This window comes from Eulemur rufifrons, chromosome 28 (genome assembly GCF_041146395.1).
Source record: "Eulemur rufifrons isolate Redbay chromosome 28, OSU_ERuf_1, whole genome shotgun sequence".
Lineage (NCBI taxonomy): Eukaryota > Metazoa > Chordata > Mammalia > Primates > Lemuridae > Eulemur > Eulemur rufifrons.
This window is the reverse complement of record NC_091010.1, coordinates 16,866,771-16,890,207: the sequence shown is the minus strand read 5'-3', so window position 1 is coordinate 16,890,207 and position 23,437 is coordinate 16,866,771. Positions and strand designations below refer to the sequence as shown.

The following is a 23,437-nucleotide window of genomic DNA, read 5'->3' as shown; positions in this document are numbered from 1 at the left end:
TTTGTTGAAAATGCTTTTTGAAACTATGGATTGCAATCAATTTTCATGTAAAAGTAAAACCCTGATGGCTTTCCCTCTAGTTCTCTTTATAGGGCGTGGGCTCAACTCCAGTAGTGGAAGACAGGAAATAGCCATCCCGAAGTCGGGGTTAGACTTACCTGGCGGGGCTGTGAGGACCAGGCCACATGAGTTTCATGGGGCCCCTTTCTAAGGCATTAAATAATTTTATTTTCCTGTTGAATACACTCTCCAGGAAAAAAACAAATTTGAGACCTCCAATGGAATTGGACCATTGCCAGGGGCCTCCTTGTTTTAGTTCCATGCACGTATGTGTGTGTCTTATCTTGGAATCCTTATAACTTTTAAGTAGCTGGAAAGCAGTGGCTAGGCAGTGAGCTAGGCAGTTTTTGATAGACTTTTCCAAGGTACAAGCCCCACACACAATCTTCTTTGAATCTGGGTATTTAAATCAAAGGAAAAATAACCTTCAGAGGATCCAGGTTGTTACCAAATACTGTCCAAATTTCGTCGTTTGGAATGTAAAGCCTTATACTGTCTGTCCTTTGTACCCCAAACTATGTCCTCAAATACATTCTCCTGGTCTAGCCAAACTGATTTTCTTATCGTTCCCTCGTTTAGTATTTTCCAACCTCCGTGCCTTTGTCCGAGCTGTGCCCTCCGCCCAGCGTGCCCTTCCCACTCTTTATGGCCAGGCCTTAGTGCATTCAGCATCATGGTCCCGGTGCCCCCAGCGTGCCAGGCCCTGGGCTCCTTCTGCGGATAAGCGGGTGTTAAGGCTGGCATCTCTATTCATCCTATTCTTATTTCAAGTCTTCCTTTTTTTCCCTGAACACCCCACTCTCTAGCACTGACTTATTGTCTACGCTAAGGCATTTCATTTAGCCCTCCCTTGGCATTGTCATGCAACATCTTTTGTACATCTTTTGTATTGTTTTTATATAACTTGTGAATTACTATATATACTTTTGATGCAATTATCTCATTTCTCCAGCTAGACTGGTTCTCTCTTATTGTGCATCTTTAAAAAGATTTTAAAGAAATGAAAAGAGAAAGGAGAAGCGATGCCCAACATTAAGCCCAGAATCCTTCTTATAAAGCAGAGTCAAAAAGGTGTTAGCAGGGGGGAAGGGTCTTGCCAAGGCCACACGATTGATCCAGGCCAGGCCTAGAACCTGACTGCTGCGCTATGCTGCTCCCTCTGCAACGCTGCCCCTCTGGCCATCGGAGGAATCCGTTAGGAATCTTACTGGGGCCCAGCACTGTGAGACATTCGAGGTGTGTGAAATTCAGTCGAGGAGCTTATAAGTCTAGCAGGGGGAATAGAACACAGTTAAATGGAAAATGAATTAATAATGTAATAAAAATAAGGAAATGTCAGGGCATGAGGTGAGAAGTGCCAAGGGTTTTTAAAGAACGGAGGGAATCTACGTTGTCACAGTCATCTGGGAAGGCCTCCTGGAGGAGGCGGCCTAGCTCAGCCCGTGACGGGTGGTCAGAGCATCCAGGTGAAAGGTGGGAAGGCCCAGGGAAGGAGCCACCGCCTCCCTCCCTACCCTGTGCTTCCCGTGCCCCCCATCTCCTACGAGCTTGTGTCAGTCGTCAATCCCGTGCCCTCCCACCAGAAATTCAAGGCAAAGAGCCCCTCACAGTCAGGCAGCACGAATTTCCTGTAATTTAGAGGGAACAGTGGGGTTTCTCTGTGTTTCCATCTGACTTTTATTTGTTCTTCCCCTGAATGGTCCCAGCCTTCTCCAATTTGAGGTCCGTTTAAACGTTTTCTGGTGTTTTTTGTTTTTATGACACTTGGCAAAACCTAATTATTTGACCTGAGCAGTTCCTTGGGGCCATATGAAATGTGGGACCAGGGTGATAGTCCAATGAGAGGCAAAGGCTGGGGGTGCGGGTGGGGTGGACGCGTCCCCGTTCTAGCAGTTGGTTAGGGGATCGGCTGCTTGGGGGAGGGGAGAGAGTTTGAACCCGAGTGAGCAAGGTGATACCAGAAGTCAGCAGACCAGCATGGCGGAGAAGCTGATAGCAGAGCCTGCGCATGACTTCAGCTCTTCAAAGCCAAGATGAAGGTGAAGGATGATATTTAGTCAGGGCTTACCAGGAACTCTTCTAAGCACTTTTCATATTTTCAGTCCCCTCTCACAACAGCCTTAGGAGATGGGGAATCTAATTATTCCCATCGCAGAGGTGAGAAAACTGAAGTTAGGTAATTTGCCAAATACCTACGTTCAGACCCAGTGCCGTGGCTTCGAGGCCTTTGTGCTTAACTGTTGCCCTTCGTCCCACTCAGTACATTTATAGAGGGATAGTCCCTGCCTTACAAGCCTTAGCTCAGCATGGTTCATTTGAGTGTCGCTGGATCCAGGGCCAGAAACGTGCCTGCCACATGCCTGGGGTACAGCAGGCAGCAGTGGGGTGTTTGACCAGCCGGTAAGCTCTTGCCCCATGAGGCCGGTACCTTTCTGGAATGGGGTCCCGGTCTTCTGCAAGATTTTTAAACAGAAGTTAGAAATCCATATTTTTATGGACAATCTTCAGACTTAAAGATCGTCCCCACATGTAAAACCCTGTGGTGCCAAGCGGAGCATATTGGTGACAGTATTTGGTCCTCAGGCTGTCAGCCTGTGGCTCCTGTTATCTCATTTAATCCTAAAGCACCTCCTCCAAACTTGGTGTCCTCATTGGTCCAGCAGGGAATAGATCTTAGGACACTGGGATGTGGAGTAACTTGTCTGCGATCAGAGCTCTAAAGAGAGTCAGAGCTAGGACTTGGGCAGGTGGCCTGACCCTAGAAGCTCATATCCGCACGCTATTCTTATCGGCAGAATTCTGGTGGCAAACGATACGGATTTCAGGGTCAGTAGACCCTGGCCCTCATTCAGGGTTTGCATATTAGAGTAGCCTTGAGGCAAAAGAAGGTGAGCCCAGAACATTCCCTAAACCCCTTCCCGCCCTGCTGTTGCGCTCCATACCTTGTTCTCTGTTATCCAGAAAGGACCCTGCCATCTACTAGCATTTTGAAGTGTTGCCCAGGATGTGTCTAAGGATTAATTATAGTAGGATATAGATAATGATTTTATAGTTCAAGAACATCTATAGAAGGTGACTGAGCCCTTAAGAAACATACTAAATGCTGTGTTTAGTGTAAAATCACAATCCAGACTGGTCTGTACCTCCCAAGGTTAAAAGCATACTGTATTTTGAAAGCTTTCTGGCAGAACATTCTTCATCGGGCACCTGGGTTGCACTAAAAACCCATGCATTTTACCTTTATCTGAGTTTCAGGGAAAGTATCCGTGCACCCATCTGGAATGCATATTAGAATTCCTAGGGGCTCTTGACACGATTGGCTCAGTGGAAGATATGGTATTTATGGATGAGCCGATAATGATAATGATATTAATAATAATAATGGTCCTTATCTGTGTAACATCTTATGGTTTAGAAGATAATTTCACATATACACAATTGGGCTTCAAATAGCAGAATCATTGGGGCAAGCGTTAATTTTAAAAATGTAAATAGCAAAGTGAAAATGGAAATGAAAATATGATTGACATCTTCTGCCAGTCATGTTTATTTGAAGCTGTTTAGGGGGAGGGGGGAAAAAAAGAGAAAGAAGGTAATATCTGAGTCAAAACATGTAAGCAAATAAGAACTTTCGCCCCAAAGCAGAAATGTAAATCAACATTGCGTTAACCGGGAGAATCTGCTGTGGGATGTGAAATAAAGTCCACGAGAGACCTGACCCCATCCCTCTTCTCTGTTTCTCACTCTGGGCAGGTGGCACATCTCAGATTCCTGAGGCAGCATGATCTTTTCTCCACGCCTTTGGATGTCTGACAATTTGTAAATCCATGAGGAAACGTTTGTTGCAAGGGCCTTCCTTAACAATCTCATGCAAACAGCATGAAGTGATCAAAAGCAATACCTCTTGTTTTACATTCGCCTTGTCCAGTCCTGCAGGGCGGCAGAATCAGCGCCTCCAACACCCTTGAGAAAAGGCCAGGGCAGGGCTGGGACTGGGGTGAGGTGAGAGAGGCTTTTGCCTTGGACAGCAAATTTAAGGGGCCACCCGAATCCTAGGGAGTCAAGGTAAATGAGAGTTTCATGCAATATTTTTAAGATAGCAAAATGAAAAAAAAAAAAAAAAAAAAACCCAGAATGAACAAAATGTCAAATTTTAAATAAAGACAGGACAAATAGTGATTTTAATGCTGTTTTAAGTACTGCATTCAGTAGGGGTGAAAACAACGAGGATAGCAAGCTGGCAGCGGCAGCTGTTTGTGGGAGCGCTTTCGATGTGCCAGGAACAGTGTTTGGTATCTTACAGACATTTTCTCTTGATGCAAATCAGAGGGACCTGATCTGACCTACAGTAAATCCAAATCTATCTGATAATAAACCGTATTAGGAAAAGACTTCCTTTACAGGCCCCATAAATTCCATTACGGTACATTTTGCCTTTGTTAAACGTACGGGTTGAAAATTACAATCCCTTTATTCACAATGATCATTTTAGACACACAGCTCAAAAAGATCCGCATTAACTTAAAAAAAAATATATTGGCATGCTTGTATCTATTAAGCACCATCGCTTTGTAGGCTCCAGCTGATGATTTTATTAAGTATACTGCAAAAGGGGAAAAATCAAGGATAATTATAAATTCATAAATACATAATTCATTGGCATAAAGTGATTTAATGGGATGGATGCAGAATTATCCATTTCCTCAAGAAAATAACAGAGATGTTCTGATTAAGCCCATAATCTAGTCTATGTGAAATTCTAGCCAAACGGATGGGGCACATTTTCTTTCCTGAAACTACCTTTGATAAGAAACGCATTACAAACTCATCAGTTTGGCTTCCTGTTAACAAAGAGACAGCAGCCGTCTGGATCATTCTGGATTCACAGTGAAACTGCCACACCATGTATCCTCCAACTAAAGCTGTGCAAGTTTGACAAGGGGCAGATGAATCCAGGAGTTATTGTGCAGGGGTTTAAATCTATGCGGCAGCTGACGGTTGAAATAATCATCTATATATCGCTCTGAGCTAGCTGGGGAAAGGTTGAAGCTGTATATTTTCAACATATCTAGTCTAATGGTTAATCTGTTGTCTTGTACGGGGCTCTCGCAGGGTGGACTGGCAGCGTGCACCGACAGCTTCGAGGAATTGCTCACGGTAGATGCGGTCTGCCTTGCTTCCCAAGTACGGGGTGGATGCTTCTAACGTAGCTTGAGCTGGAAAATGTGAAACTCACCTGACTCATGACCTCAAATATGAGGGGACCAGCAGGACTAAAAGCAGGTTGAGTGGTAGGGACATTAGCGTCACTACACTATCTGTGTCCCCCCCTCTTTGTCCCCAGATCGGTGCACTTGAAGTAGGCTCCATGTACATTTCTTGTATTATTTGGCCATCCTGGTAGGTTGGGATGAGCATCGTCCTTTTTGAAAACTGGAAAGCTAGAGAAATGTGAGAAGATTAAGCTACTGCCGGGGTAGGCAGACTTTTTCTGTCAAGGGTCAGCTAGTTAATACCTTAGGTTTGCGGGCCATGTGGTCTCTGTGATAGGTACTCAATGTCATTATAGAACAGAAGCAGCCAGGGACAATAGGTAAACAAACGGCTATGGCTATGGTCTGATAAGATTTTATTCATAGCCACTGAAATTTGAATTTCATATCAGTTTAATGTGCTACAAAATATTCTTCTTTGCTTTTTCCCCCCAATGATTTAAAAATGTAAAATCCATTCTTAGCTCATGGGCCGTACAAAAGCACGTGGCAGGCTGCAGTTTGCTGATCCCTAAACTTGAGAGAGCTAAAAGGGCAGCCGTTGGTGCCGGGGACATGGCAAATCTCACCCCTACTCTGAAAGTTGTCCCCCACACACAGGCACTGCGCATGCTAGGGCTATCAGAAGGGGTTGATGTACCTTTTGGCCTCAGAGCCTTTACCGTCGGGTTGGTGTCGGGAGTGGGGAGTACGGAGAGAAGAGGAAAGTTGGGAAAGGGCTGTTTTTATTGGATTCTTGTACTTCTCCCCTCACCTTGTTTGATCCAAAGTAAAAATTATCTCCCATCTCCTCTTACCTTCCCAATTTCCAAATTCCATAGCAATAATCCGGGGATATTCTTGCATTTCTCATTTCAATTGTGTATTTCCTCTTAGAATTCCATTGTTCATCTCCGTGTCTTGTCTCTAAGAAGCTGATACCTAGTGATCTTTGCTTGAGACGTTTCTTTGCCCTTGAGGCGAAAGAGACAATCTGTTCCAAGAAAAAAGAAAGGAAAATGCCAAAGGCAGCTAGAAAATTCCTTTTGGAATGTGACTGCTGAGCAGGGCAGAGTGTTGGGCAAGTGGTTATCACAGGTCAGGTTTTTAGTGAGGTTTTATGAGCTGAGATTCCAGATGCAGGGGGCTTTGATGGGGCGTGTTGGACTCCCATCAGGGTACATATTGAACACAAGACTTGTAGTTTGATATTGGGGTGCGGGGTGCAGCGTGGGTACCATAGGTATGCCTAATTCACCCAGTTTGATTCTAGAGGATCTGATAGGCTCTCAGTATTTTATACAGAACATTGCATTTTAGGTCATGTGGATTCTGTTAATATATTTATATAGTATTTTTTTCTCTCTCCCATGTAGGAGCTGAATTCTTTCATTACTCTGTGTTGATGGACTCAAACTTACACAATTCAGGTTTCCTAGGCAGTGAATAGAGCCAGAAATATACCCTGTGATTAACTTCTACATAACCTATTGTTCCTTACAGTCTCCTCCTCTTTCTCCTATTAGCTCCACAAAAGCTAGAAATGCAAAAGCTCCAACAAGCCCCTTCCCTGCCCGGCAGCCCACAGTGGGGCAGGTGCTCCGTGTGCCCGTGCTCGGGCCGTGCCGGCCATTTGGAAATACTTTTCTATTCTCATTTTACATAATGGTAGATATTTTTTAAACCTATACCCTCTGGATTTTCCAAATAAATCTCTTTCCTATTTCTCAGCTAGAAGTTGTGAAATTATCCTGCCAGATAATGTACATGAGGATGTGATTGTTTAACTTTACAGAGGTTTGTATGTTTGAGATATTATGCTTGCTGGGGTTGCTTTTAAGGGGCAGCGTCCTTCATCTTTTCATTATCTGTATATTAATATTAGCCACGATCTTTCAAAAAACGCCTCATAGATTGCATCAAGAATACAGCAAAGTGTTCATCTACCTTCTCAGTGATATATGGTGTCCCAAGGTTGTCAGACCAGAGACTCCCATTCTAACGATGTCACCTCCTTTAACTCCCCCACACTCTGATATCGAGCTGCCCACTGCCCCTCTAGACGTGGAACCTGGCTCGGATGCCTGGCTTACCTTGTCCTAGCCATGCTTGGCCACTCAGCCTCATTGATGGGCACGTGACACTCCCCACTGTGGGATCCATCCCGACACAGCGGTCAAGTTCCTTTACAGCAACGATAGGACCAAGTCACAGGATGGGTTGCTTATCTGGCATCGATTGCTGTTGTTATTATTGTTGTTTCTCCAGTGCTTAAGGAAATGTCCACACCCCCTCACCAGTCTGGTCTATGTGACAGACAGCCAGAGTTCTAGCAGCTATGATTACACGACAGGAAATGTTGCTCTGTAAAGTAGACACCATTCTATGCTCCAACCCAAGGATTGCACTCCTGTGGCCACATTTTAAGACCTTGACAGTTCATTAGCTTGGACTTCCTGGTGAAAGTCTTAGACAGGCATATCAGAGACAAGTGAGGTCAGCTTGGGAGTTTTGTCCGTGGTGGATTACATATTGCAAAATGACTGTGTTACTATGACTTAGATAATTTTTCTTGGGAGAAAGTTTGATAAACCTCCAAGAAAATAGGAAGCACACTGTTAGCTCTCTAGTCCAGCAATTTTGCCCTCTCCTTACCCTTAATTTTAGTAAAACTGCATTTGTAGCCTGAAAGGCTGAAAACATACCCCCACTTTTCATTGATGACACTGATGGTAGAAGGAGATGCTACACATCCTCTTTCTGAGGAGTGGCAGACACATGACATTTAATGCAAGTGTAGGCAGCAATATCACAACCAAGGGGGCTGACCAAGCCAGAGGTTTGAGGTGGAAAGCAGTAGTTTGACACTGAGATCTGATGACTTAGAATATCAAGAACTGAGTTTTCTGTGTCTGTGTATATTATGGGGGAAAGGGAGAACTCTGCCGATTTTTGGAAATTATTGCACAAAGAGGATTGTCATCTGAATTTCCACAGATACTATCCCTACTGGCATTGATGACCATAACGTAGCAAAAAGAACTTCAGGGAGTCATCAGGGTAAAAGAAAAGAAAAAACAAAAACAAAACCCCCCTGCAATTCAGCTGTGAGGGAGAAACTTCCATTTAAATTCAAAGCTATTCAATGTTAAAATTGGTTTGGAACTTTGCTAATAAGGAAATTTCACTAAGGATTAATTTCCATTTTTCTTTTCTCCTTATTGTTTGGCAGTCAAGGTTGCAGCTAGATCACGCTATCCCAAAGACCCATTTCAGTTCAAGAACGCAACTCCCAATTCTCGGCTTGTGACAGAGCCAGGTGAAGGAGGACTGGGGCCCGTTCCAATTTTTAATAACTGCCCTGCACCCCTCGACGTTCTACTTTAACATGCTGAGCTCACTTGAAGAAGACAGATGTGCTGCTCTGGATTTCAGCATGCATTTAGCTTGTTGGGCAGCAAAACACCAAAAGGAAAAACCATAAAAAAACGATAAATAATAATTAAAATGACCCCACTCCCAAACTAGCAGCTTGCGCAAGACTTCAGTCAGAAGCCCTGTTAGCTAGATGCCTTTGTGTTCAAACCACTTTGCATGACTCTTACTCTGAGTGATTCCAGTGTGAATATGACATTACTAATGACCTGCTAAGTGTGTACAGATGTGGGTTCCTCCAGATGTGGTGATTAATAATGTAATGGAGATAGTCAGTCAGCCCATGTTTCTAGGTTGTTTGCCTTTTATTACGTTTCCGAGTTTATTTGCTTTGAGCTGTTTTTTAACTCCAGCCAAAAAACTCACCTTTAAGTCTCAAAGGGCATCATCCCCCTAAATCTCTTTGGGGAAACAGGGACGAGGGAATGTGCCCCAGGCTGGAGCTGAGCATTGGGTCCATCCTATGCAGGCTTTAGACTATTGGGGAAAGCTGAGAGTTAGAATCCTTGCCCCATTTCCGTCTGAGGACCCATAAAGAGGCATTGGTAAACTCTGACACAGGTTTGCAATCTGGCTAGGATGATAGAGGAAGATATTTCTTTAAAAAATCTAGTAAAATATATGATCATTTTGAAGTAAGCCCAGAGTTCTGGCCAGTGTTTCTGGAAGACGTTGCCTTGCTTTTGCTTGAGAACAGAATGCTGATGAAAAGTCGAGTAAAATGTTGTTACAGATGTTCAACTCTGCATTAAGGCTGTTGGAATTACCACCACATCTTAAATCAATTCCCAGAACATTGTCTGGAGGTTATGTCATTGAAATAACGAATCCTCTTTAGTCAAGTATAAGCAAACATGTTAAAACATCATTGTAACTTTAAATTAAACTCTAGCGCAAACCAGGGGATCTGAAGCCTCATTAGACTTGCCTGACATTTTTCTAGCACTGAGTCTTCCCAAACTGTAAAACTGTTAGATTCAGTGCCTATTAGACAAGGGAGCGCTGGGAAGTTACAACAGCACATTAAGTGTTATACTTAGGGATGTGCAAAAACAAGCCCTTGAATTTTATGAGTACTTGGAGACTAGATGAAGTTCAGATCCTATAAAAATTCCACATTAGGTTCCAGAACTTGTTTGTATTTTAAAGAAGCTGGTAAGTCAGTTTTCTTTAAAGGATCATATCTTCATGTGGCTTCCACAGTATGAAGTCAAGTGAAGATGCTCGAGATAGGGGTGTATTGTAATTAGCCCAAAAGTAGGTTAAATATGAAGCTGTAAATGGGCACCGTCATGAGGTAGTGGCCCATTTACTTCAATGCATTTGTCTTTCATGAAAGTACATAAATTTAAGTCTCCCTTTTAATTTCATTTTTATTCCTCTCATGTAGTCACAGAAGCCGTGAAATGAAAATTATATTTTATAGCTTAACTAAAAGTTTTCCTAGATCTGCTTTCTTTAAATGTGCAGAAATTGATAGGATCCGTATAAAGGATAATAATTAAATATGGTTTATATCCTACTTATGAGACAGAAGTTATCACTGCTTCTCCTGTGGGACCTAAGCCATATGTAATGGTCTCCATCACACAACGTTCATATATTTAAGCTGGAGATATTTTCCCCCATCTCTTCAGGGAACAGATCTGCATTTTCAGGCTGTGAGTGCAGGAGAAAACCTTTGAACACAAGCTTCATTTAAGAGAACAAATCCCAGTTTAAATGCAGTATGATTATGATGGATGATCTTTCTGAGTTGCAATGAAAATAAATCGTTTCTTTGCATAGAAGGAGGCATAACTTTACTACCAAAATGAGGTGTCTCCCTGGAGCTGGCTAACAGGTATTAACTTGCAAGTCTCCCATCTGAAGATCAGTGCAAGCAAACAGCTAGTGACAAGGTTTAAGGATCATGACCACTTAACCAAAGAGGATTATTTATTGTATGCCCAGTGCGAATGGAAGAGCAAAAGTTAAGCAAAAGATCCAACAGACCTGCCAGGGAGGGTGACTGCCTTTCAGGTCTTAACTCATATGGACTTATTGTATAACTGGACACAACCATGGTACCATCTGGTGACCTCAAATAAAACTAGTCACAGAGGACTAGGTTAGATAAAAGACATTTTTTATGAATATTGAACTATAACTTTAAGAAGGCTGTGTGAAGGAGATGAACAGAACGTGCACCCTCACTAGGGTACACACAAACACACACATGTTATAGAGTTCAGCAGGCTACACTACTACTCTAGGTCACACTGAACACAATACAACAGTTGCAAGTGGCCCATATTAATAGATGACCTCGCATTATGGGTGGACTCAGTGCAAGACTGTCTACTCCATTATGTAATGGGGAAAGTGCAGAAGTATACACACACACACACACACACACACACACACCCTTGCTGCCTTTCTACCTCATGATTGCCTAGGACGCCCTGTCCCCTATCCCGTGAAAGAAAGATGGATTCAGGTCAAGCTCGGAGTGCCTGTTTGCTGGAGGAGAGATGCATATCAACTCTAAGTGATTTTTTTCAATACCATTTACGTGGCTTGTATTTATTTCCTTTAATCTTTTAAGTGCTGTTTAGTCTCTGTGTGATTTGCTCAGGATACTCATTTCTGATAAGATGCAATGTCCCCCCAGCCACATAGTCTCTGCCTGGAGCACTAAGTGACTGATACGGTTCCAGCCTGAGCGTGGGCCTCAGGAGGGGGAGCAGGTGGTGGAGGAGTGGACTGTGGGCATTCGCAGGTGCTGTCTTGCCTGCCTTTCTTCTGGTATGGCTCTCGCCTCACACCACATTCTTGTTCCCGTTCCCTGTGTCCGCCAGAGTTTAGACAACCCCACATTTGACAGCAGAATAGGGGAGTGTAAAAAGCATAATACTTTGAAGCAGCTTTGGAGGGTCGTTGGGTTATTGTAATCCCTTTGGAACCATGCATCATAACCTACTAAATTTATTTGGGGTTTTCAGGGAAGTACCATATAATGTGATATGGGTCTTCCTGGATGATACCAAGTAGCTGAGATGGCATTCTCCCCCCATCTGCGACTCATACACCATTAATATGTATCAAGCTTCTTTTGAGGTCATCACTGCTAATATTTCTCTTCTTAGGTTTAAGGTAACTACTGTGCATTCTGAGTTTCCAGGGTGCTTCCTCCTAGTGTGTATTGCAGTCAACTATAAGAATCTGAGGATGCTGTTTTTCCTTCTTGACATTACAGCTTTAGCCTGAATTGTGGGGGTGGGGAGAGGAGGACTAGGATTTTGCCGCTGATGCCCTTGGGTGACAGGCTGGGTACGCATCTGCTAATTATCAAGCAGCTCTCTTAAAAAGAAGCATGATGCAGGCTAATACATCTGCAAAGCTTATTAGTGGGTGTCTTTGGGCAAGAGCAGTAGAGTGTGCTGTGTTATTTGTGAGTGAAGCTTCACATTGCTTAGTGATCTGTGTGGTTTAGACATTTGGAACGCAGCTTCTGGTTTCCAATCCCCTACGCTGCCCTCCATGCCTGCCCCACACCAACCACATCACCAGAGATTTTGTTCAATGGCAACCTCCTCCTTCATTCCGGGGCTCTTCTCCAGCCCGGCTCTCCGACTCCGCCAGCCCTAGTCCTCCTGGCTTCGTGTGCTCAGAAAGGACTCCATTTGCACAGCCCCACACGCCCTCCCTCCTGGCAGCTGGAAGGAGAAGAGCAGAGTTGGGCTGGGGATTCTAGAGCCAGCATGTGCCAATGCTCCCCGTCCTGACGGATGGAAACATTGGCTGTCCATGGCCTGGAATCCTTCCCTCTCGACAGGGCTCTTTCTCTGGCCTGCAGGGATTAGGAACCCCTTAAGTGGGTTCCTCTGGAGAAGCAGCAGGCTGGCAGTGATCATGCCGATATTTTGCATACAGCTTTATTTCTGATTTTGGTTACGAGAAAACACGTTCCATTACCTGGCAAAGCACAGTAACCAAAATTAACTCTAAGAATAATGATTGTTCATTTATATATCTCTATATATTTTGTATACAGATAAATCATGATTTCTATTTTTTTTTCTTATGGCAGGGTGTTTACAAACTGTTTTAGTCTGTTTCAAGTGCATGTTCAAAGGCTGGAGTGTAAAGAGGTGATGCTTTCACCTTCCCTAAGCTGGCCTCTTTGACTAACACATTTGGTCTCTGTCATTGGGTCCCCAAAAGACAGCCGTGAATTCCTAGTGAGTGACTGAGCTTGAGTGTGTGTCCTTTGATATTCTGCCTGTATTGCAGTCTGCCCTCAAACTGTTCATAATCTCACGAGCTGCCTGTATTTCCAGTTGAAGATGAGCAGCCGTCAACGCTATCACCAAAAAAAAAGCAACGGAACGGAGGCATGCGGAACTCGCCCAACTCCTCGCCGAAGCTGATGAGGTAAGGAGAGGGGCCGCTGCACGGGGTGCCCTCTGGGCCCCTTCTCTCCCTCCCTCGCCCCTGCTCGCCCTGCCGGGCCCAGCGCCTCCCCCCGCAGCACGCACCGGGCGGAGGAGGGGAGCGAGATCGTTAGATGGCTTCTTAAAGGCTGGAGTATTTATTCTGTCAGCTTGTCAGCAGTTAATGATAGAGCTGAAAAAATTCTGTCATGAAAAACAGTTTGAAAAGCTGTTTGAAAAATACATAGGCTTTAAAGTCTTAGCTGTCACCGTGTCCTGTCTGTGTGTAGTTCCTAAACAGCAGTGGCACTAATGACGGCGGTAACCAATCAGAGGAACTCGTGCGGTGAGTTTGCCCGCGGCAAGTCTCTTTCTACTGGAGTCCCTCCGAGGACTGTTTTCTGTACTTAAGGCCATATGTGAGATGTATCATCACAATCAAAAATGAACCTGAAGATTACCTTCCTTTTATCCTGTCGATTGAAATCAAATTTCTGTTAATTGATTTTGACTGATGAAAAAAAGTCTAATAATCTGTGGACTTGCCAAAGCAAAGTTCAAAAGTAATCCAGTTCTGCTTAGGCTAAAAGCAATATTAATTATGAAATACTGTATGCATGCGCTTTCTTGCTCGCTTTCTTTCTTTCCTTTGCTTTCTTCCGCCCTCTTTTCCTCTCTTCCTACCCTCCTTCTTTCTTGACTGCAGCTTCCTCTAGTAAATAGCAAGTGAATTCAAATTTCAACAGAGTTCTGCAGGTCCCTTTTCTCGGCCTATTCATCTTTCATGGCCCCTTTTTGTCTTCAATTCGTCTGCCAATCCCAGAGCTGGTTTCCTCCAGCGTCCTCACTCCCTAGCACCCAAGTGAAATAGGGATGATTTCAGATTTGTGCTGCTCATTGTAAATGGTTACTGCCCTGGAAACACCCGCCACCCTGACGTTACTTTTCCCTTTTCATGGCCGTTGGCCACTCTCCTTTCTTTGACTATGGAGATACGATAATGGTGATTTCCATTCCCCATTTTTCAATCACATTCCCATTTCCCTGGCCCTCCACGTCCACCTTTCTGGAACGCAGGCGAGCTCAGTCCTTGTCCACGTGGTTGAGGGCCCAGGGTCTCAGGGGAAGACTCGCCGGCCCCATCTCCTTTTCCATTACAACCACTTATTCCTGTAAAACGTTTCCTTAAAAGTTCTCTGCCTTCCCCTTCGCCCAGCCTTGCTTGGGTGTTGCTGATTTACATGCTTGTTTATAGTTTATGAGGAGGAATAAAATGCACCAACTGCTAAGCCTCTCGTTTTTATGATGCCAGTTGTCATGCTAGCATTCATTTCCTATTTGCTCACCTTTAGGTAATCGCCTTATCTAATACTAATAGTTATATCCATTTAAAGTAGAGAAAAGCCCAGGCTCTTTGCTTTGCCTAAATTTAGAGAAGCAAATAAATAAAGAGAAGTCTGAAAAATCTGAAACCTTTGGAGCCAAATTCCCTGTCCCTGTTTGCTATGTAAAGTATGGCTCATTTCTTTGATCTTGAGTAATAATAATTCTGAGGAGTTATACTGTTTTCATATGCTTCAAAGCTGTGTCAAAGTTTTGCTGCTTAAGGGTACTTCTTTATTCTGTTGGCTCTTGGGTACCAAGATGACAGGTCTTCTGTACGAGGTGGAGGCTTTTTTAAGTCATAGCCTTCAGCAAAACATCAAATTACCAAATCCAGGGTAACATACTTCTACACAAATGCCTTTCCTGTAGATATATTATACCATATATATTAAATACTTTAGTGTTACACGCTACATTTTATGTGCAATAGAAAGTGATGGTTTGAGGTAGCCTTGGGGGGACTTTTTTTCCACAAGCAGAAAAAGCTAGTGTATACCGTATCAAGTAGGGTTTTTACAGGACTTTCTGCCTGAAGGCCTTTGTAAATAAGTAATGATCAACAGATTGGCTGTGGGTTTTTGAAAAGCATGCCTATGTCAGTTTGCATGATGGGGGAGAATTTTCAAAGTGGATCTTGCTTTCATTGCCTGCCGGAGAGGGGCTGAGGGAGGCAGTTGTCCCAGGCTGGAGCTGTCTGCTCCATGGTACATCAGAATTGCTAAACTCGAGTCAGGTGGTGAGCGGAAACTTGCCAAGCTACAGAACCCGTGCTTCTCGTGTTGGTGCCTTTGGGCTGCTGCTACGGCCACTGCCACTGCCATGGGGGTGCTTTATCCCACCAACCCCCAGTGGTCTCCCTTGCAGCCCAGCTAGAATGGGCCATCCCAGGACAGAAGAGAAAGTCTTAGACACTCCTCCTTTACCATGTCCCAGGTGCTGCATGGACTCTGACATGGAGCAAACATTGGCAATGAGGTTGCAGGGTCTATTTTTGTTAAATCTTTTTTGTTGATTGGCAGAAAACAGAGGGGCTCACTCCGCTCCTTGTGGCTTTTCCAATTGCCCCCACCTCTTCAAATAGCCCCTTTCTACTCTGCAAAAGATGAGGCTCCCAGGTCCTCTTCCTTATGACCTGAAAAAAATCCATAAAGGAAGCTAATGACTTATTTGAAGTGGGTTTTTCGACATGAGTTTGTGGCTTGCTGTTTGAACAGAATCAATCATTCTGAATGTGGGCAGCTTTTAGTGGCCTGTGGGTAGTGATAGGAATAGCTCCAAGAGAAACCAGAGAGCCCAGAGCGGGCTAGGATGGGCTTTAATTTACCACTGTGGCTTCTGCAAATAAAACAGGCTCCCACGTGAAAGTTCCTTCCAAATCATCTCCCAGCGGGAAATGCAACAGGGACTCCGCACTAATGGCCTTTGTCTCCCCTTTGTTCTGGTATCAGGCTGACCTGGTGTTTAAGTGTCACTTAACTCCCTGCACGATCATTAGGTGAAAAGCCTCATTTTGTGTGTCTGGATCCCAAGGTAGGATGTTTTTTAGTCACCAGACAGAAAACAACCATCATAGCCAGACAGAGCCAAATGGCGAGCGTCTGTGCTCCAGGCTGAAGACACATGATGGATAACCTTGGCTCTACATCCACCGAGGAGGAGCGAGCATGGAGCTTCCCAAGTCCCTTACTCATCTGCCTCTTCTTTCCCTTGCTTGTTGGTCTCTCAATATGGAATTATTTAAGAAGCCTCTCCCAGTTTTCCACGAAAATCACCAAGTACCCATTGCCCAGTTCTCCCTACTCAGTGGATTTGTGCCTGGGGAGGACAGTCATGCCTTTCCTCACTTGTAAAGCCCTGAGGAGCATGAACTTTGTCTCTAATAGCTGAGTCCAGGGTTCTTAATTTGGAGGCCTTACAGACCCCACTGAACATTCAATGAAAGCTTTCTAGGAAGTCTCTGTAGAAAAAGAAAAAGTACACTGGACCCCATTTTGGCTACAGTTGGAGCAGATTCATGGATTCCAGAAACCCCCACTCAGGATCCCTTGTTACAGTCAGTTAAGCTCATTCCAGAGGCTGCTTCAAGTAATTGCATTTGCAAGTATTTTTTGGATGATGAGAATATTTCTCCAGCAGGTAGGCAGTATAGAGTAAATGCCTGGGCTCTCACACCGTGTCCTCACACGGGACCCAGAAGGTCTGGGCACTTCAGCTGCTGTTTTTATTCCTTTTCTCAAATCAGTTCCCATCCAACGGATGTTTAGTGAGAGCCTGCTGTGCTCAAGGTGTTGTGGAAGTTCTTTGAGGAATCTAAAATAAGATGGATGTGATTAGATTCCTGCCTTGAAAATGATTACAGTTTAGCATCGAAGACAGGCAAACACATATGGCAAAATAGAGTAAGGACGACTTGGAGATTCTACGAGCCTGGGCTGTGAGAGCAGGAGGAGCTGTCACTCGCTGTGGTTTGGGAGGCTGAGCCTGGTTTGTGAAGGAGCTCCCATGGAGCCAGCCCTGTGTGATGAGGAGAATCCTCTACCAACAATATTACCCCCTCTTGTTTATCTTTTACCAGGTGCCAGGCATCATTGCAAGAGTGCTATGCCTGTCAACTCACTGAATCCTAACTACAGCTGTGTGAGTAGGTACTGCCATGTCCCCAGATGAGGAAGCTGAGGCACAGAGATGTCGTCTAGTAAATCTAGTTAAGTCTTACCTATGTAGAAAGATGGAGGAAATAGGGAAAATGCTCAGACCATAGTAAATGGCTTGGTGTGGCTGGAGCCAGGCGTCCTTGGAGTGGCAGAGCTGGAGTTGAGAATGTAAGAGTATTCTGGCAGCCAATCAGGAATGCTTTCGCCTGTCATAGGCCCTGGGGGACCCTTGCAGGTTTTTGAGGAGGTGGTGCCCTAACGTGTGCTTCGGGGGGATCTTTGGTGGCAGCATAAGGAAGGGTTTGGAACCCTCCATCAGGGCCTTTCTGAGCACATATTATGTAAATACAGAGGCGTGAAAGAGATGCTCACCCGCCCCCAGCCCAGGTCCTTTGGGTGCCCAGCCATTCAGGGTTTGCTGCAGAATAGTGGGCCAGGACTGGGATAGACGGCTTTCCCAGGGACCCACATCATTCCTGACATCAGTCCTGAGACTCGGGGCAAGGTGGAGCAGCACGGCTCACGAGGATGTGCATGTGATACGCCAGGTAGACAATTTACACAAAGAGATACCCCCCAGCCGGGCTAGCAAGCATAACTGACAACACCCAAAACAGAGAAATTGAGCGTTTTGAGGAGAGTTTCATGGCAGGAGACCCAGGAAATGTTAGACATTAGTTTCCTAAACGGGAAGGGAAACATGATTTGAGGAGAACAGATTATGCTCTCGGGCATCGACTGATCATTAAGTGGAATAAACTCATCTGCTTGTGAAGTCTCGATGCCTCTCCTTCGACTCAGACCTTTCATGGGGTCCTTTTGTTAGGACTTGCCACGTCAGAGCCTGCTAGCGTGGAAGGTTCTAGTAACAGGAAATGGCAAAACGGCCTGAGCCAATCTGAGTTGGGGGCAGAACGCCACCCTCACGGTGCCTTCCACTGGGCAGAAGAAAGGAGAAAGGCAGGGACAGCTCAGCTACGTAAAGTCACCTCAGTGCACAAACTAATAGTATATGACAGGCCCACCCCCAGGACTGGACAAGAAAGAAAGAGTCAGTGTCGTGGTACCAAGGCCTGGGTGGACCGGACACAGGTCTCTAGACAAGTTCATGCTCAGCAGAGGGTCATTATTCTGTCCTCTCATTTCAAAGCATCGTGTGCCGTCTCCTCTAGGACTGACTGACACGCTGGTTCTCCCACTGCCTCCCGGACGTAAAGGCAGCGGTTTCCTCCTTCCTCTGAAATGCTGCTGCCTAACCAGAGCTGACGTCTTAGGCGGCAGGGAAACTAATGCAAGTGGATAGACACAGGGAAGCCGAAAAGGGCCCCAGTTTTGCCAGGGTGGCTGGAGCCTGGTCGGAGAGCTTTGTCAAGGTGGCCTCAGGAATGGCCATCAGGTGGGAGCTGGGGCAGGGTGGTGGGCAGCGGGGTCTCAGGCACAATGATCGTTACCAGGAGGGTGGAAGCCCCATTGAAGGATGAGTTAAGGCAGGAGCCATAATCCAAAAGTCAGGATCCTTGCAAAGGAGCAGGAAATGGTATTCACCTAGAAGTCAAAGGCACCCAAGTCAAAAGCAGATCCGGCTGGAGCCATTTATGGTGCTGAACACCCAAATATGAGGGGAGCACCTGAGATCTAGTCCAGCCTCCCGTGTCTGCCACAGACCGAGACCCCCGTGTGGCCTAACACTCTTGAACACTGTAGTCAAGGACTCGGTGACTAGAGGCTATGTTGGTTTCGTGTGAAGTGGAAAAAGAGATGGGAGAAAGGAGGACAGAACTCTGAATTACAATTATAAGTGTTGCACTTTACAAGAACTATTATTTAACTTGCTTATTCATGTTTCTTGATTTTCTGATTAGCTCATGGAAAGAAGGGTCAGCAAGAGAGAATCATTAAAGTAGCATCTAGGCTAAGAATCCCCAAGTGTCGACACAATGTCTCAAGTTCCAGAGTGTCACAGAGAGGCAGGATGGGCAAGCAGGATGTAGATGACTCCTTCAATTTTGCATCCCAGGCACCTCCCTTGCCTCAATCCACTTCTGGCCTTGCTGGAGCCATAGGCTCATTGTCTGTGTGTTGCTGACAGTTGCTAACTTTGGTAGGATTACTCAAGCCACGTAGATTCTCCATATTGCGCAAAAGTTTAGAGCACTGGTTCTCTAGCAGGTGTCAGAATCACCTGGGGGGCTTTGTTGAAACACAGCTTGCTGGGGCACAGCTCTACACATTTAGCAGATCTGGGCTGGAGCTCAAGAATCTGCATTTCTGTGAAACTTTCAGGTGATGCTGATGCCACTGGTCTAGGGCCACACTTTGAGAAGCACCATTTATAAGAATCAGAGCAGTGAGAGAAGCTTGAAGCAATAGGGACCCACTTCTCAGAAATATTCAGCCTTTGTATTGGAGCACTAAGTAGTTGCTTAATTAAAAACATCTGTCTTGACTACTGTCAACATCACACAAGTCCTCCCTGCCGATCAGTTACAGTAGCTGGCTCTGGGCACACCCCAGGCAGCCTCAACTGGTTAGAGACATAATTTAGGCTTTACCTTCACTTCATGATGACCTCTTCTATGGTGAACAATCTATGTCCTAATTCATGTACAGTGGCTGTAGGTGAAAAATGGTGCCAGAGCCCTGGTTGTTCCCAAAACAAATTGTTGCAAAATATCAAAGGTAAATAAATGGGCTGTCACCAGGCACATTTTTTGATCTCCACAAAAGGTCTGGCGAATCTGTGTTAGCTGGTTCAAGAGTGTTCAGGGACTAGAGATCATTCGTCAGATCCTCTTGTTTGGTTGTGTCCTCTGCTGAGTTCTGGAAATACATGAGAAGTGAAACAGGAGATCCCTGCCCTAAAGAAGCTCACCATCTAGCGGATGAGATGGGTGTGCAAATTATTATCTCTGAAGGAGTATCTCACACTTCTGTAGGAGTTTCTAGGAAGGGAAACAACTTCTGTCTCTCTGGTTGTCCAGGATGATGGCTTTATGGGGAAAATTTGAGCCAAACTGCGAAGCCTGAGAAATGTCCCGATATCCCTGCCATGGTGCCTGACATAACAGAAGCTCAATGAAGTTGGTATTTGCCACTTGGATGAAAGGCCTGCAGAAGGATGAGAAATTTGCCTACATTTTATCAAGCCTCCCATCTCCCAGGGAGACCACTGCAGGGTCACCCTTAATTTAGATGGGTTGCTCATAGTGACAGAAAAGACCTTATCAGGTAGTAAGACATAAGGTCTTGAAAATCAAGCAGAGAAAAGGATGCAATTTTCAAGCCATTTTATAACTTTCCTCTTTCATAACTTTTTTGTTTATTTGGTTGGTTACTTGTCCTTTCATGTAAATTTCTGACGTCCAGTGTTGAACTCAGAGCCACAGAACAAATTGGGATTTGCTGTCTTTGCCTGTAAGGTGAATTGTGCTCTTTAAAATATAATACTGACTTCCTCACGGTGGGTTTGCTGGAAAAGGGATTAGTGGTTTTGCTTTAGGCTGTTGTCTCGAAGGCAAGCTTTTTGTGTTTCTGCTGTAACAGGGCATTTAGTTCACTTCCTGAGATTAATTGATGGCAAGTGGCATTTCTTGCTCTGAAAACCCTCAAAACAAAGATCTTTCACAGGCATACCTCAGAGATGTTGCAGATTCCATTCCATACCCCCACAACAAAGTGAATATTGCAATTAAGCAAGTTACACATTTTTTTTGGTTTTCTAGTGCATATAAAAATTATGTTTACACTATACTATAGTCTATTAAATGCACAATAGCATTACGTCTAAAAAAGCAAGGTCCATGCCTTAATTAAAAATATGTTATTGCTAAGGAACGCTAATAACCATCTAAGCCTTCAGCAAGTCGTAACCTTTTTGCTGGTGGAGGGTCTTGCCTCAGTGTTGGTGGTGGCTGACTGATCAGGGTGATTGCTGAAAGTTGGGGTGGCTGTGGAAATTTCTTAAAATAAGACAACAGTGAAAATTGCTATATCGATTGACTCTTCCTTTCACAATAGATCACTACGGCATGTGATGCTGTTTGATTGCATTTTGCCCACAGCAGAAGTTCTTTCAAAATTAAAGTCAATCCTCTCAAACCCTGCCTTATCTACTAAGCTTATGTAATATTCTAAATCTTTTGTGTCATTTCCACAATGTTCACAGCATCTTCACCAGGAGTAGATCCCATTTTTAAAAGAATCACTTTCTTTGCTCACCCATGAGAAACAACTCCTCATCCGTTCAAGTTTATCATGAGACTGCAGCAATTCAGGCATTTCTGTCTCCACTTCTAGTTCTCTTGCTAGTTCCACCACATCTGCAATTACTTCCTCCAATGGAGTCTTGAGCCTTCAAAGTCATCCATGGGGGTTGGAATCCACTTCTTCTGAACTTCTGTTAATGTTGGCACATTGACCTTCAGGAATCCTGAATGTTCTTAATGGCATCTAGAATGCAAATCTTCCTTTCCAGACGATTTTCACTTTACTTTTCCCAGATCTATCAGAGGAATCACTGTCCATGGCAGCTATAGCCTCATGATGTCTTTCTTAAATAATGAAACTTGAAAATTAAAGCTACTTCTTGATCCATGGGCTGCAAAAAGGATGTGGTGTTAGCAGCCATGAAAACACCATTCATCTACTTGTACATCTCCGTCAGAGCTCTTGGGTGACTAGGTGCATTGTCAATGAGCAGTAATATCTCGAAAGGAATTCTTTTTTTCTTGAGTAGTAGATCCCAACAGTGGGCTAAAATATTCAGTAAACTAAACGTGCTGTCTCCAGGCTTTGTTATTCTATTGATAGAGCACAGACAGAGTAGATTTACCATAATTCTTAAGTACTCTAGGATTTTCAGAATGGTAAATGAGCACTGGGTTAACAGAAGGTCACCGGGTGCATTAGACCCTAACAAGAAAGTCAGCCTGTCTTTTGAAGCTTTGAAGCTAGGCATTGACTTCTCCTCTCTAGCTATGAAAGTCCTAGATGACATCTTCTTCCAATAGAAGTTCGTTTTATCTCCATTGAAAATCTGTTGTCTAGTTCAGCCACCTTCATCGATTATCTTAGCTAGATCTTCTAGCTAATGGGCTACAGCTTCTATATCAGCACTAGCTGCTTCACCTTGCACTTTTATGTTATAGAGACAGCTTCTTTCTTAAACCTCATGAACCAACCTCTCAAACTTTTCTTCTGCAGCTTCCTCACCTCTCTCAGCTTTCATAGAATTGAAGAGAGTTTGAACCTTGCTCTGGATTTGGTTTAAAAGAATGTTGGCTCTGGAGCCAGCTCGCTTAACCACTGTGGCATATTGTCACTAGGAAATAGGTGGTTTGTTGTTCTCAGTGGTATCAACCCCCAAACACTCCATTTGGAGATGGACTTTCTTAGTTTGACTGACCAAATTAACTGGCTAACGTTCAAGTTTCCTCTTTGCTTTAGGTGGGGTTGTCATTAGTATAGATCCTCAAATGCAGGTTTAAGTTAAAGACCAGGGAGCAGTCACCACTCTGGCAGAGCAGATCTAATTCTGTGTGTATGTTGGTGGTGGGGTAGGGGAGGGTGGTGCCAGGGAGAAGAGAGACATTGGCCCAAAACCTTTGAAGAAGAGATTGTGTATTACTAGTGTGTTTCCATTTATTCCTAGAATAGTGGCAGGATGATTTTTTCCCTCAAATGGGCAGGGAAAACCTATGATTCAAGAATGGTAGCCAGGGCCATCAACTGAGGGATACATTGTGCCTGTTTTTCTTCAAAGTTAATACTATTGTATTATTAATTTGCTAGGAATGCTATAAAAAAGTACCACAGACCCAGTGTTTTAAACCACAGAAATTTATTTTGTCACGGTTTTGGAAATTAGAAATCAGAGATCAAAGTCTTGGCAGGGTTGGTTCCTTCTGAGGGCGGTGAGGGAAGGATCTCTTCCAGGCCTCTCTCCTTGGCTTGTAGATGCCCATCTTTTCCCTACATCTTCACATGGTCTCCGTCTATATAGGTCTGTGTCCAAATTTCTTCTTATGAAGATTCAAATCATATTGGATTAGGGCCCACCCAGTGACCTATTTTAACTTAATTACCTCTTTAAAGATCATATCTCAAAATATGGTCACATTCTGAGGTACTGGGGGTTAGGACTACAACATACAAATTTGGGGGAACAAAATTTGGCCCATAACAATAATACAGTAGATACACCTCACCTCATAGAGTTTATATTACCCTTAGTCAA

General features: G+C 44.3%; 1 protein-coding gene across 26 annotated transcripts in view; it reads left to right on the top strand.

Moving 5' to 3' along the window:
* Positions 1–23,437, top strand: part of KCNMA1 (potassium calcium-activated channel subfamily M alpha 1) — a 725,165-nt gene that overhangs the window by 617,047 nt on the left and 84,681 nt on the right. For 24 of the 26 annotated variants that reach the window (XM_069460487.1, XM_069460484.1, XM_069460483.1 and 21 more), the window contains one exon: positions 13,070–13,163. In XM_069460487.1, the coding sequence (XP_069316588.1) occupies positions 13,070–13,163 (94 nt within the window). Of the gene's footprint in view, positions 1–8,544; positions 8,632–13,069; positions 13,164–23,437 lie in introns of all 26 variants that reach the window. The other 2 variants (XM_069460479.1, XM_069460478.1) reach the window with 1 other exon arrangement.